General features: G+C 44.3%; 1 protein-coding gene across 4 annotated transcripts in view; it reads left to right on the plus strand.

Annotated features, from left to right (window-relative positions):
- The window catches only part of LOC134359438 (semaphorin-3A-like), a 224,415-nt gene that overhangs the window by 147,729 nt on the left and 61,816 nt on the right, over positions 1-14,870 (plus strand). For all 4 annotated transcript variants that reach the window (XM_063072677.1, XM_063072678.1, XM_063072675.1 and 1 more), the window contains exon 6: positions 9,562-9,655. In XM_063072677.1, coding sequence (XP_062928747.1) covers positions 9,562-9,655 — 94 coding nt within the window. The remainder of the gene's footprint in view (positions 1-9,561; positions 9,656-14,870) is intronic.

The following is a 14,870-nucleotide window of genomic DNA, read 5'->3' on the forward strand; positions in this document are numbered from 1 at the left end:
TCTGTGGTCACTCTGCCTGGTGATGGTGTAATTGTTCCAGTCCAGGAGTCCCATGATGGTCATGGGGATCTGATATGTTAGACAGGCAAAGATTATGAATATAGACACTGGTACCTTACATGTGTTAAAAGCAGTGAACCCACCCCCACCCCAGATCTTCTCACTTTCTGACCTTCTTTGCTGAATGGCACATAGAATCATGCTGTATCATCTCACTAACTCAGACAATGCTCTGTAAAGTGCCCCACTCATTTCTCTGTAATACTCTTTTAGAGGAAGCAGCTTCCAATTCCCTTTGAACTTTGTTATCTCTTTGTATTTCTGCACCATATGGTTCCAGAAACACTTTTCCAGATGTTATGTAGTGAGCCACTTGTGAAGAAAAGCAGGAACAATCCTTATTGACTCAGTGGGTTAAACAGTCAAGTTTAATAGCCTGGCTTAGAAAGAAAGAATCTAATTGTTTAATGAAGAACTCAGATAAAATAGCAGTCATGGTTACAGTGTAAATCATGGATGTTAAGAGATAATTCTGATGCTTGGAGATGTTGATAAACAAGGACTAAGCAGAAATCGGAATAGGTGCATTATGTACTCTGCTGAGGTCCCAGGAGACTCGTCTGCATCTGTGCTCAACTCAGTCACACAGATCTCTCAAGTGCTTCTCAATCATTTTAATATCATTGTGAATTGGTTTCATTGAGAAAAAAATGGCGCTGTTAAACAGTTATTGTTTTAATTGACCATAGTAATTGAGAAGTGATGAAGCTGTACAAATTTAAATCATTTACATCAAAGTCAGATTTATTATCACTGAACCTGCTGTTCGAATTTCTCTTAGATTTGATCCTTCGATGAACTTTTCCTTGAACGCAGAATCTGAATCACAATTTGGTTTAATTCACTGACATATGTGGTGGAATTTGTTGTCTTGTGCCAGCAGTACAGTGCCATATAATGACATAAGAAATATTATAAATTACAAGAAGAAATATATTTAAAAGCCAAATTAAATCAGGAATGCAAAAATGGTGAGATAGTGGACATAGCACAGTCCACTGGTCTCAGACTTTACCTCATCTGTTGGCTTTTCTGTTTGCCCGACGCTGGCCCCCAAGGCCTGAGTCGAGGTAGCAGTAGCAGTTGGCTTTTCATTAGCAGCTCAGCAAATTTTGGAAGGATATATAGAGAGGTCCTGGAGATTTAATGGACTTCAAGGGCATGCTGACTACTTGCGGCTTGGCCTTTGGGTTGGAAATAGGTGTGTGACATGCAAGGTTCCAACACCAAAGGGAAAGTAACTGAAAGGAGAGTAATGGAGCATAATATCAGTTTGGAAAAGGGGAAGCGACACAGTAGTCTCTGCCAGTTGATGAAAGTCAGCGGCCGAATACTTCCTCCAGGTGGGCAGAGGACGTGGGGTAGCTATCGCAGTCAGGCTCTTGGTTACTTCATCATTACACACTTGAGTTGCAGATGTCGTCTGAACGAAAAACATAAATAAAAGCAAGGTCTTGTTTTTTTTTAATTTCACAATCTTCCAGGAGTTTTAACATTACACAATTAACTTTTAAAGCTTTTGTTACAGAGATGAGGAGGAATTTCTTTAACCAGGGAGTGGTGAAACTATTGGAATTCCTTGGAACAGATGGCAATGCAGGCCAAGTCACTAGGTATATTTAAAGTGCAGGCTGATAGGTTCTTGATTAGTCAGGGCATCAAAGGTTACGGGGAGAAAGCAGGAGAATGGGGTTGAGAGGGATAATAAATCAGTCATGATGGAATGACGGAGCAGACTCAATGGGCCGGATGGCCTTGTTTGGCTCCTATGTTTTATGCCTCGTGGACTTTCAGTGCAACACACACACAAAATGCTGGAGGAACTCGGCAGGAAAGGCAACATCAGTGGAGGGGAATAAACAGTCAATGTTTTGGACTGAGACCCTTTGTCAGGACTGGAATGGAAGAAGAAAGAAGCCATGCAGTCTGGTGTAAGGTCCTCTGCAATCCATCTGCTCAATGCAAGATGTTCAAGGATATGATAATGTAGAAAGTGCTTTGAAACCCTGTTGAGATTATTTCACTCTGCCTGTGGCATCAGTGGAATGTTTCAAAACCAGATCTTCCTGCTGATTGACATATTGCTTCAATCCTTTTCCCATTTAGTCATGGACCAGCTCTCTCTTAGATGCATCAATAGCCGACCCAACCACCCCTGACAAAAGCTGTCCTGTCTACACCACAGGCCTGACATGAAAAATAATGAAAAAGTAATAGTGCATAGAAGTGTAATTAGAATTCTAATATGACTCTAATTATGTCCATTCCAATGGCCAGAAGGATTTTATTCCTTCACATTGGCAGAATCAGAATCAGATTTATTCTTACTGACTTAGATGACATGAAGTGTGTTGTTTTGTGGCAGCAGTACAGCGCAAAGGTATAAAATTAGCATAAATTACAAAGTAAATAGTGCCAAACAAAAGGAATAGTAAGGGTAGTGTCCATCGGTTTATGGACTGTACAAAAATCGGATGGAGGGGAGAAAGCTGTTCCTGAATTATTAGACGTGGATGAGTGTTGGAGGACTTTAGTTCTACAGAATTTCCATTGATACTGGTTAAGCCATAACCATGTAGTGAGCATTTCCATAACTTACCCGACAGATTTAAAATACATTAACATAATTTGATATTGATGCAACATGTAGATTTATTTGTCACATGTACATGGAAGTAGTGAAGCATATAGAGAAATGTGTCACTTGCATCAAAGACTAACACATTCGAGGATGTGATAGGGGAACCTGCAGCTGTCACCATGTTTCCGACACCAGTCTAGCATTCCCACAACGCACTAAGCCTAACCTGTACATCTTCGGAATGGGGGAAGAAACCAGAGCACCTGCAGGAAACCTGTGTGGTCATGAGGAGAACATACATGCTCCTTACAGACAATGGTAGGAAGCGAACCCTGATTGCTGATGCTGTAAAGCGTTACTCTAACCTCTACACTGCCATGCAGCCTTTGATAATACTTGTCATCATTCCTATATTCTCTGATTGGTTATAGATTCAGAAAGCCACACAGTGCAGGACAAGCTCTTTGTACCAACTGGTCCAATATGCTCAAATGTCATCCTAAGCTTGTCCCATATCTGTCTAACCTGCCCATCCACGTACCTGTCCAAATACCTTTACCCATTCACATACTTGTCCAAATTTCTTTATCCATCCATGTACCTGTCCAAGTGTCTTTACCCATCCACGTACCTGTCCAAATACCTTTACTCATCCACATACCTATCCAAGTGTCTTTACCTATCCACATACCTGTCCAAGTGTCTTTACCTATCCAAGTGCCTTTGCCCACCCACATACCTGTCCAAATACCTTTACCCATCCACATACCTGTCCAAATACCTTTACCCATCCACGTACCTATCCAAGTGTCTTTACCCATCCACATACCTGTCCAAGTGCTTTTAACCATCCAAGTACCTGTCCAAGTGTCTTTACCCATCCACATACCTATCCAAGTTTATTTTAATTTAGAGCTAAGCATGGAATAAGCTCTTCCACCCCTTTGAAGCATGCTGCCAGCAATCCCCCGATTGAACCCTAGCCTAATCACGGGCCGATTTACAATGACCAATTAACCTACCAACTGGTACATCTCCGGAACGTGGGATGAAACCAGAGCACCTGGAGGAAACCAATGTGATTCCGGGCAGGACGTAGACTCCTTACAGTGGACGCCAGGATTAAACTCCAAATGCTGGCACCCCTAGCTGTGGCGCTCTTTTGAGCGAAGCGTATTTAAATGCCACTTTCTGAATGAAGTGTATCTAAATGTGTTTTATGATTCATACCAGGTTGAACTGACAACAGCATTGTGTGATGTTTTTCATTTACAGCATTTACAAGGATATCCAAATTTAGCCAACATGGTGACATGTTTGATAAACAATCTGCAAAACCGAGAGTAAGAAAGTTGTTAAACGCAGATACTCTATCCAAAACCTAGCAGCATGTTAGTGCAATAATTCTCCCACCTTGACATCCGTCACTGAATAAGCGCAATATGGAAATTCAGGATCAGAATCAGGTTTAAATTTCGCAGCATATGTCAGTGATAATGAACCTGACTCTGGTTCCAATATCTCTAGCTTCTTACCTCTTCTCACCTGCCTATCACCTTCCCCTGAGTCCCCTCCTCTTGCCCTTCCTCCTATGGCCCACTCCCCTCTCCTATCAGATTCCTTCCTTTCCTACCCACCTGGCTGCACCCATCACCTTTCAGCTATTGTACTTCCCCTCTGCTCACCTTTCTGTTGCTTTTTAGCCCCGATGAAGGGTCTCTGCCCGAAACATCGGCTGTTTATTCATTTCCATAGACGCTGCCCGACCTGCTGAATTCCTCCAGCATTTTGTGTGTGTTGCCCTGGTCCTAAATTTCCATTTATGTGATATGGCATTGTAACGATGAGCACTTAAACCTCAGTGGAACTGGACTGGACAGGGGTGATGGAAGCAGAGATTAGATAGTGGTCGGGGAAAGGTTGTTGACATCAGTAAGACGATGGTGGTTTTCCAGGAATGGGCTTCATAAACTGAAGCTAATTATCCAATAATGCTCGTCATCTAATGGGTGAGGCATATTGAGGGGTAAGTCTGAGCACAAAAGGATATGGGGTGGGGATAAATTAGATGACAGAAGCAATTGTAAATGTTAATGAGCTACAAAAAACAGGACATTGGAAAGATCAACGGTAGTGGGTGAAGAAAGACTGGGAGTGATGGGCAATGAGGAAGGTTGATGAAGAACATAGAGTATAGATATCTACAGCACATTACAGGCGCTTCAGCCCACAATGCTGTGCCGACCATGTGACCTACTCTAGAAACTGCCTAGAATTTCCCTAGAGAGGAGTTGTGAGGACTGAGAAATAGTGAGAAGGTATGAGTGAAATGGAGTGATGAGAGTGAGGAAAAAGGTGAGGAGTGATGAGGAATGAGCAGTGGTGAGGGGTGGTAGGAATGATGAGAAATGGTGAAGGATGGTGAGGGGTGAACAGGAGTGAGGAGGAATGGTGAGGAGCGGTGAGGGACTGAGGAATGGAGGAGAATTAGGAATGATGAGGAGTTAGGAGTGGAAGCAGGCCTCCATGGAGGACAGGAAGCCTGCTACAAACTGACTAGTGAGTTGGCCTGTGGGTGGTGTTGAGGAGTGGGAGCCTGTAAAGGACAGGTGGGGAATAGTGTGAAACCCCCAGAGCCTGGGAGAAAGCATTATTAGTTCTGTTACTGATGAACAAACAGAGATATGGCAAGCCTGTCACCTCCTCATCCATGTGAATGGAAGAGTCCAGGGTCAGCAAGATTGATGGATCCTGGGGACGACAGACTGGGCAATGAGGAAGCGTGTCAGGTGAAAGCAACATCAGTCAGTGTTGGTCAGCGAAACATTCTGTGCCGATACATATCCAGGGACAGGACAACAGTCACTGAGCTCCAGTGAAATACTCAAATTAATGCTGGTGTTGATATTTTAATTGGAATTAACAATAAACTGTCCATAACCCACATCCCCCACAACCACTCACCATCATATGGTTCTGTTTTATTAATTATAGGTGTTAACAGTATAATTATCACATGTAAATTAGATGCAAATTGAGATTCTAATAGCTGAAATTGGTTATTTCTTGGGCCATTCTGATGCAGCTGGAGATTGAGGTGGCTGGTCATTCTGCTGTCAGCTGAGTGCACTAACCACCCCCCTCTCGTGCTCTCTCCTTGAACACTTTACAAGCTATAATTGCATTTAAGGGCGCCGTGGCAGAGTCTGTAAGCAAGTTTGTACATTGCTCCCCATGGCATGTGCAGGGTTTCTCCAGGTGCTCTGGTTTCCTCCCACAGCCCAAAGATATACTGGTCAGTAGGCTAATTGGTGATTGTAAATTGTCCCATGATTAGGCTAGGGTTAAATCGGTGCGTTGCTGAGCAGTGAAGGGTTGGGAGGGCTGACCTCTAACTAAACTAAAATAAAATAAAATTAGGCGGTGCCACAGAAGGCATTGGAAAGAGCAAATCAGTTTGCTTTGCACTGAAGGAGTAAGCTAGGAGGAAGAGAGATGACTTGGTAGACATGTACAAGATGATAAGAGGCTTCGATCGAGCCGACAGCCAGAGACTTTTTTTCCAGGGCAGGAACTTCTTTACAGGAGGGGTTCCCAACTCAGTTAGGGGTCCATGGCAGAAAAAAGGTTGGGAACCCCTGCTTTACACAGAGAGTGGTGGGTGCGTGGAATGCACTGCCGGGGTCGTGGCTGAGGCAGGTACATTTAGGACAGTTAAGAGATTCCTAGATAGCACATGGATGATCTAAAAATGGAGTGTTATGGGTTAGGTCGATCATGGAGTAGGTTAAAGGGTCAGCACAACATTGTGGTCTGAAGGGCCTGTACTGTGCTGTAGTGCTCTATGTTCTAAACAAGTTGAGATCCAGGATGTTTGGGGATATGTTCTGCTGTTGAGGTTAAGCTGCAGTTTAATTAACAAAAGAAAGATTCTGTGCAGTAATTTCTTCTCCAGGACGAGCAGCTTCCTGTTTCCATTCTCAGAACAATGTGCAGATCCATGGTAGATTCAACCTACAGAGAGTAGGGACAGCACTCCGGAGGCATTAATTAGTCTATGAGTGATCCAACGGCTTCAGTGCTGGATCGAGGGACGGCGAGCTAATTAAAACACCAGGCAAGGGCTTATGTAGTAATTAGTTCACTGCTGCCATTCCATCATGGTGCCTATAGAGTCCTTGACAGTAACATTAAAGCTGCACTCGACATTGGCTGCAGATCCTCCAAGGAATTTGTTTCCCCAAGTACGGCAGAGACTCAGCTGGCTCGCGTACAAGTGAAATTAACTTTCCATTCATGAAATAATGTGGTTACATGTGCAGATATGTCAACGCTGAAGAATTCCGACAACAATTGGATTCATAGGGAACGTGAGTAGTGACACGGGGAAGGGGGAGAGGCCGCTCTGAGGCACTGACTGAGAATAGAAAAAGTGCACAATGGCAGCTGCAGGAGATGTGGATGAACGCCTCCTGGTGCTGGTACGTCCGAGGCCTGAGCTGGAAGACGTTCCTGGACTCCTGTCCCAAAATAAATATCTTTTTCAGAATCAGGTTTATTATCACTGACATATGATATGGAAATTTTTGTTTTGCGGCAGCAGTATGGTGCAAAGGCATGGCATTATCATAAATTACTAAAATATACTGCTAAAGAGATGTATCAGTGTATTCTTCATGGGTTCAGGGACCGTTCCGAAATCTGTTGGTGGAGGGGAAGAAGCTGTTCTGTAGTCATTGAACATGGGTCTTCAGGCCGCTGTACTTCCTCCCTGATGGTAATAACAGGAAGAGGGCATATCCTAGGTGATGGGGGTCCTTAGTGATGATGTCGCCTTTTGAAGATGTCCTCGATGGTGGGGAGGGTTGCGTGTATGATGGAACTGACTAGTTTACAACCTACTGCAGCTGCCGGTGATCCCGTGCATTGGACCCTCCATTCAAACCAGTCAGAATGCTCTCCTAGGTATATCTGTATCTACAAACGTTTGTATGTCTATACCGTCATATTGATGAAGCTGACTTCTGAATAAATTCCCTATCCTATTTATGTAGAGTACATCTGTCAGAGTCTCGTGTGCACATGACTCAGCGGCATATCACTCATTAACCGAAGTACCAAGTGTTGGACTGAGTGTTGTAAATGGCATCAGCACAGATGCCATCGTCATTGTGCGAAAGTGCCCAACTCACCCGAACTGACCATGGTGTCCCACTAGCCTGCATTTGGCCCACATCCCTCAAAGTCCCTCCTCGTTGAGCATTTAGCCAGAAGTGTGCTGATAGAGTGGAGATTGTAGGTCAAAAACTCTGCATCTGTGGCAGGACCATAATGATGTCCACATCTTTCAGCACTGAAGTTAATGGGCTTTCTACCCAGACCAAATGGAAGCCTGGAGCTCACATTAATGAGTGAAAAGGGACGTTTGTTCATGGTCAAATTGATCGTCATCTGACTGTACATATATACAACCAAATGAAACAATGTTTCTCTAGACCACAGTGCACCCTCAAAACATATATCACAAACAGCACGTAAGACAAATTATCACCATAATAAGATAATAAAATGTGATTTAAATTGCATGTGGTGCGCAGCACGGTTAAACAATAAATAATACAGTAAACAGCTCACTGTCCTAATGATGAGACGTCAGTGGTGGCACAGTCTGAGGGAAGAAGCTGTTACCCAGTCTTGTTAAACATGGTTCTGCAGCTGATGGGGTTTTTAGCAGAGTTACTAGGCCTACGGTGATTCACCCGAACATGGAGCTGAGTTACTATAAGGTAGAACAATTTAAGGGGCAAACACACCACCTCTGTCCTTAGATTTCTGTTTCTTTAATATATATATATGTTTCATGATTTCTGTGTTCCCACCCCCACCGAGCTCACTCTCTAATGGGATGTAAAGTCCAAGCTTCATTCTCTTTAGAATCCGGTGATGGTAGTCCTCCAACAGAAGATCTTTCACGCTCCACACTTTGCCCTTTTACCACACAGTGCCTGTCCCAAGCACGGACAACAATCTCATTTCCAAACCTGGAGCTGTTCTGCTAAACACTTGAGAGTTCAATATCAATAAAGGCATCCGTTAGTCTTGCGAGACCATGGACCTGCACCTGAAAAGTCTTCACTCTCCAGGGCGCAGGCCTGGGCAAGGTTGTATGGAAGACCGGCAGTTGCCCATGCTGCAAGTCTCCCCTCTCCACGCCACTGATGTTGTCCAAGGGAAGGGCATTAGGACCCATACAGCTTGGCACCAGTGTCGTCACAGAGCAATGTGTGATTAAGTGCCTTGCTCAAGGACACACACGCTGCCTTGGCTGGGGCTCGAACTCACGACCTTCAGGTCACTAGTCCAATGCCTTAACCACTTGGCCACTTGCCCACACAATATCAATACCTGTACCTATATCCTAGGAGAACTAAACTGGAGACCAGATCTTACAGCAAAAGTCTGGAAGAGGTAACGACTGGTGATCTTTACAGGGAAAATTCTCTTCATCAAAACTATTTTCAAAGGAATTAAAATGGTTATAATTGTGTCATTTAAATTGCAATTAAGTTGAAGTAACACACACAAAATGCTGGGGGAACTCAGCAGGTCAAGTAGCATCTATGGAGGAGAATAAACAGTAGACATTTTGGGGCTGATAATCATCGTCACGATGAAGGGTCTCTGCCTGAAGAGTCGACTGTTCACTGGTCTCAGTAGAAAATGATAACTATTTATTTCAGTTCTTGTTTTTAGTCCCTCCAGGATTGTGTGTGTGTTGTCCTGAATTTCCAGCATCTGCAGAATCTCTTGTGTCAACATTGGAGTAGATGTTTTTATTGTTTCAATGGAGACCCAGACTGGACACATCTATTGACTTTTCTATACCTTTCTTAATTGTTGTGCCTTTTCTCTCCAAATAGGAGAACATTTTCAGGCTCGTAACTTCACACTTTGAGAATGGACGGGGAAAAAGTCCCTATGACCCAAAGCTGCTGACAACTTCACTCTTAATTGGTGAGTTCAATGCAATTAAAGTTGCACTTTCTGTCATGTGTACAAGTAAGCGTATGCACAGGTAGCATGAAAAACTTACTTGCAACAGCATCACAGACTTAGAGCAACAAAGCTGCATTCACAAGAGTCATCATAAATTTAATGGGGCACCATGATGGCGTAGTGGTTAGCACGATGCTAATTGGGGCTTCAGAGTTTGGAGTTCAATCCCAGTGTCCTCTGTAAGGAGTCTAAACGCCTGCCCGTGGAATGTCCTCTCCTCCGGGTGCTCTGGTTTCCTCCCACACTCCAAAGATGTACTGGTTAGCAGGTTAGCTGGCCACTGTGAACTGTATCTTGATTAGGCTAGGGTTAAGTCAGTGGGTTGCTGATGGTGCAGATCGAAGGGCCGGAAGGGTTTGTTCTGCGCTGTATCTCTAAATAAATAAATTGGCATAGATAGAGTGGAAATCTCTTTTTTTCCAGGGTAGAAATGGCTCATTTGTAGGGTATAATTTTAAGGTGATTGGAGGAAAGTACAGGAGGGGAAGTCAGAGGTGAAGGTTTTAACACAGAGAGTGGTGGGTGTGTGGAACGCACTGCCAGGGCTGATGTTAGAGACAGATACATTAGGGACATTTAAGAGACTTTTAGATAGGCACAGGGATGATAGAAAAATGGAGGGTTTGTGGGAGGGAAGGGGCAGATTGATTTTGGAGTAGATTAAAGGGCTGGCACAACATTGTGGGCCAAAGGGTCTCCACTGCGCTGTACTGGTCTATGTCCTCTCCTCAAAGCATAAATCATGCACAATTTTTACAAAGCAAGTTTGAAACAAAATAAAACGAAGTCCATTTTTGTGCAAATCATCAAAGTGCGTTAGTATTAGAGTCATAAAGCAATACAGTACAGTTACAGACTCTTCAGCTGAACCAGTCCGTACTGATTGTGGTGGCCACTCAGCTAGCCCCAGTTTTGGCCCACATCTCTCTAAGTCCTGCCTTTCCATGTACCTAGGCAAATATTTGTTTATTGTCGGTAAACTGTAGTGAGTAGAGTTGTGCTGGTTCATTCAAAAACCAAATGCTTGAACGGAAGTTGCTGTTCCTGAACGTGGTTGTGTGGAACTTCAGGTTTTTGTACTTCCTACCTGGTGCTGGCAGCAAGGCCCAGATGGTGAAGATCGTTAATGATGGCCATTGCCTTCTTGATGCAGCACATCCTGCATATACTCCCAATGGTGGGCCAGGAGGTGCCTGTGATGCTTTGGGTAGAGTCCAGAGCTCTCCGCGGTTTCCTACATTCCTGTGCATTTGAATTTCCATACCAGACCGTGACGCAACCAGTCCAGATATTTGAACCACTCGTTCAAGGAACCAACAATAGATGCTTCATATTCGATTAAATCCGACCATGTTACAATATTCAATGCTGTTCTCTCGACCGTTTCCCTGAGGTTCGTGTGTAAAGCCAAAGAATGACACAGAAAATGACTAAAGTTTTCAAACCTGCAAGGGTTGAGGACATTCTCCTGTGAGTGCCCACATATGGTGCGATGAGGGTCTGCTCCCTGCAGCATTTCTGTAAGTCACCATTCATGCACTGGGCCCAGGTGAATACAGGTTTCTCCCGCTATCCAAAGGTAGAGCATTCCTATGAAACCACTCATAAGCTGAAATGGCGTAAAGCAAAGAAGCAATTACCATTAATTTATATGGGAAAAATTTTTGCGCGTTCCCAGATCCAAAAAACCTATCAAATCATACTAAATAGCACATAAAACTAAGATAACACTAACATATAGTAAAAGCAGGAATGATGTGATAAATACACAGCCTATATAACGTAGAAATAATGTATATACAGTGTAGAATCGGGAAGATTGAGCCAAAACCGATTTGTAGAAAAAAATCGGCACGTACACGTATGTGCACACACCTGCCCGCGCAAAGCTTCACAGTCATAGTCTTTCTCGGGGTAAACACAAGTTTAAAGCAGGCATCTTTTTTTGTAAAAGCAAAAATCCTCTTTCGGTTAGCAAAAACAAATACTAATGTAGGCCTTTCGTAAAAGCGAAACGTTGTAAACCGAATGTTCGGAAAGTGGGGGACACCTGTACATTGATGCCTACACTCTATGTTACTGATGTGTCCATTGAGGCTTCGTGCACAGTGGGCAGCTTTCCAAGATCCATGCCTGACTTCCCAGCTCCTCGGTGGGTGAGGGGAATAACAACTGTGGGCTCATCTGTTGCAGATTAAATTGAGACCCTTTGCGAAATTGAAAATGCTCTTACCTGTGGCTTGGATAGCTGCAGCTCAAAAAGAAATGATTATATTGTGAATGAAATTATATTGTGAATATCTTCTGGTTTAAGATCATAAAGACATAGGAGCAGAATTAGGCCATCTGGCCCATCAATCAAGAACCTATCAATCTCTGCCTTAAATACACCTAATGACCTGGCCTCCACAGCTGCATGTGGCAACAAATTCCACAAATTCATCACCCTCTGGCGAAAGAAATTTCTCCACATCTTTGTTTTGAGCGGACGCCCCTCTTGTCTGAGGCTGTGCCCCCTTGTCCCAGACTCTCCCACCATGGGAATCATCCTTTCCACATCTACTCTGTCGAGGCCTTTCAACATTCAAAAGGTTTCAATGAGATCCCCCCTTATCCTTCTGAATTACAGTGATTACAGACCCAGAGCTATCAAACATTCCTCGTATGATAACCCTTTTATTCCTGGAATCATCGTTGTGAACCTCCTCTGGACCCTCTCCAATGCCAGCACATCTTTTCTAAGATGAGGGGCCCAAAACTGTTCACAATACTCAAGGTGAGGCCTCACCAGTGCCTTATAAAGTCTCAGCATCACATCCTTGCTTAATATGGCACTGGTGAAACACAGTGCTGTTTTACTGGCAGCAAACAAATCTACTAACTGCTCTATTAATCATACATTTTCTGGTAAGTGATCACTGAAATCAATAGCCTGTAACTTCCCTTACGGAGCTGAGTTTTGAAATGACCTGATATTCTTGTGGTGTGAACTGAAGTCTTGAAAGTGCAGGACAGCTGGGCCATGGCGTGCATGGGCTGAATCAAGGTGGCACGGCCCAGGCCTAGGAGTGGGGAACGAGCCAACGTATGGTCATTGCTGGAGTGGGCTTGCAGCCAGTTCGAAGCGACAGAGCTCCGCCAAGGCGAGGCAGTGGCGACTGAACCTGAGATTGAGGTACAAGCTGATGTTTGACTAATTTCAGGACTAGGCCAGATTGAAAAGGTCGGGTGCAGGCTGAATTGAGGCAGCAGGTCCCGAGCCCGAGACAGTGTTGAAGCGGCAGGGCCCGGGTGAGAGAGCAAGGAACAAGCTGGTTTGACTGATTTAAGTAGCGGGCCAGATTGCAAAGTTTGAGTGTGGGCTGAATCAATGTGGCAGGTCCTGGGACTGAGAGTGTATCAAAGCAACAGGGCCTGGGACCAAGAGTAAGGAACAAGCCAATGTTTGACTGATTTAAGTGCTGGGCCACATTGAAAAGGTCAGGGTGTTGGGGTTGGAGGAGAGGGACAGGCCAGTGTTCAGCTCGCTGCTTGGGAGATCTACTGATCTCTGCACTGAACTGAGGCTGTGGCCTGTAACTAATGGACTCCTGGATCAGCTGTGACTGACTTCGTGTTGTGGACTCACTTTTGTGATCTTCAGTTCTGAATGTTATTTGCTTACTTTTAGTGGTTGCACAATTCTGTTTTTTTCTACACATTGAGAGTTTGACAGTCTTTTTTTATTGGGTTTCTTTGTTTTGTGGCTGCCTGTAAGGAGACGAATCTCAAGGTTTGATAATAAATGTACTGTGAACTTTGAAATTTGAAAATCTATTTTTGGATTATCAATAGGATTCACTGACGTGTACAGTAATTACTGCTTGTATTATCCCAACAAACATCATGCCGATGTTTTACATAATTATAGAGTTCCATGGGGTAGGATGGCCTCGAGATTCCCTAGAACCTATTGGATCAACCCTGCAACCACTCAAAGGTTCGAGGGTCCACTGCAAACTCCAGTATTGACCTTGGCTCCAGCGTTATGTTCCTGGACAGGCAATGAACACTCAACTGGTGGGAAGTGCTCCCATTCAGGTTCTGAAATTGTGTTGGCAATCTCATGGGATTGGGACAGGGGTCAACAAGCAGTTCAGGACATCCACCTAGTCCTTGGAAGTTCTGTTTCTGATTTTTTTGTTTACACACTCAATAAATTGGTAACTAGGGATTTATAATATTTGTCCTTTTGTAAGCAGTTTGAAGTAGAATTAGTCTTGAATACTTTATACCCTGGTCTAAGTTTAAAGTATTTGATCAGGGCATGACTGCGCAAGCGTGTGGACGTCAGCCAGTTAGAACAGCGAGAAGAGTTTAAACTGAGACAGCTTTATAGAGCGGGCAACAGAGTAGAGGGAGACAAAGTAGGAAGGCTTAGGCTCAATGGGGCTTCGGCAATAATGGGTTGAGGCAAGGTAGGTTATCTGTGTAGAATACAGACAGCAAGTATGTGTGTGAGGCCGGTGTTCTGTGCTCAGTGTCAGATGTGGGAAGTCTGGGAGACTCCCAGCTTCCTGGATGGCCACATCTGCACCAGGTGCGTTGAGCTACAGCTCCCTTAGGGACCGCATTAGGGAACTGGAGATACAGCTCGATGACCTTCGTCTGGTCAGGGAGAGTGAGGAGGTGATAGAGAGAAGCTATAGGCAAATAGTTACACCAGGGCCTGGGGAGACAGATAAGTAGGTAACAGTCAGGAGAGGGAAAGGCAGGAGTCAGATACTAGAGAACACCCCTGTGGCTGTACCCCTTAACAATAAGGATTCCTGCTTGATTACTGTTGGGGGGAGATGGCCTGCTTAGGGGAAGCAACAGTGACTGCGCCTCTGGCACAGAGTCTGGCCCTGTGGCTCAGAAGGGTAGGGAAAGGAAGAGGATGGCAGCAATAATAGGGGACTCTATAGTTAGGTCGTCCCAATAGTTAGGGATCCAGAAGAGGCTTGCCCACAGAAGGCAAAGAATGATTGTAGACAGGTCATATTCTGCATGGAGGTCAGTGACCAGTGGTGTGCCTCTGGGATCTGTTCTGGTATCCCTACTCTTTGTGATTTTTATAAAAGACCTGGATGAGGAAGTGGAGGAATGGGTTAGTAAATTTGCTGATGACACAAAGGTTGGAGGTGTTGTAAAT

This window comes from Mobula hypostoma, chromosome 20 (genome assembly GCF_963921235.1).
Source record: "Mobula hypostoma chromosome 20, sMobHyp1.1, whole genome shotgun sequence".
Taxonomy (NCBI): Eukaryota; Metazoa; Chordata; class Chondrichthyes; order Myliobatiformes; family Myliobatidae; genus Mobula; species Mobula hypostoma.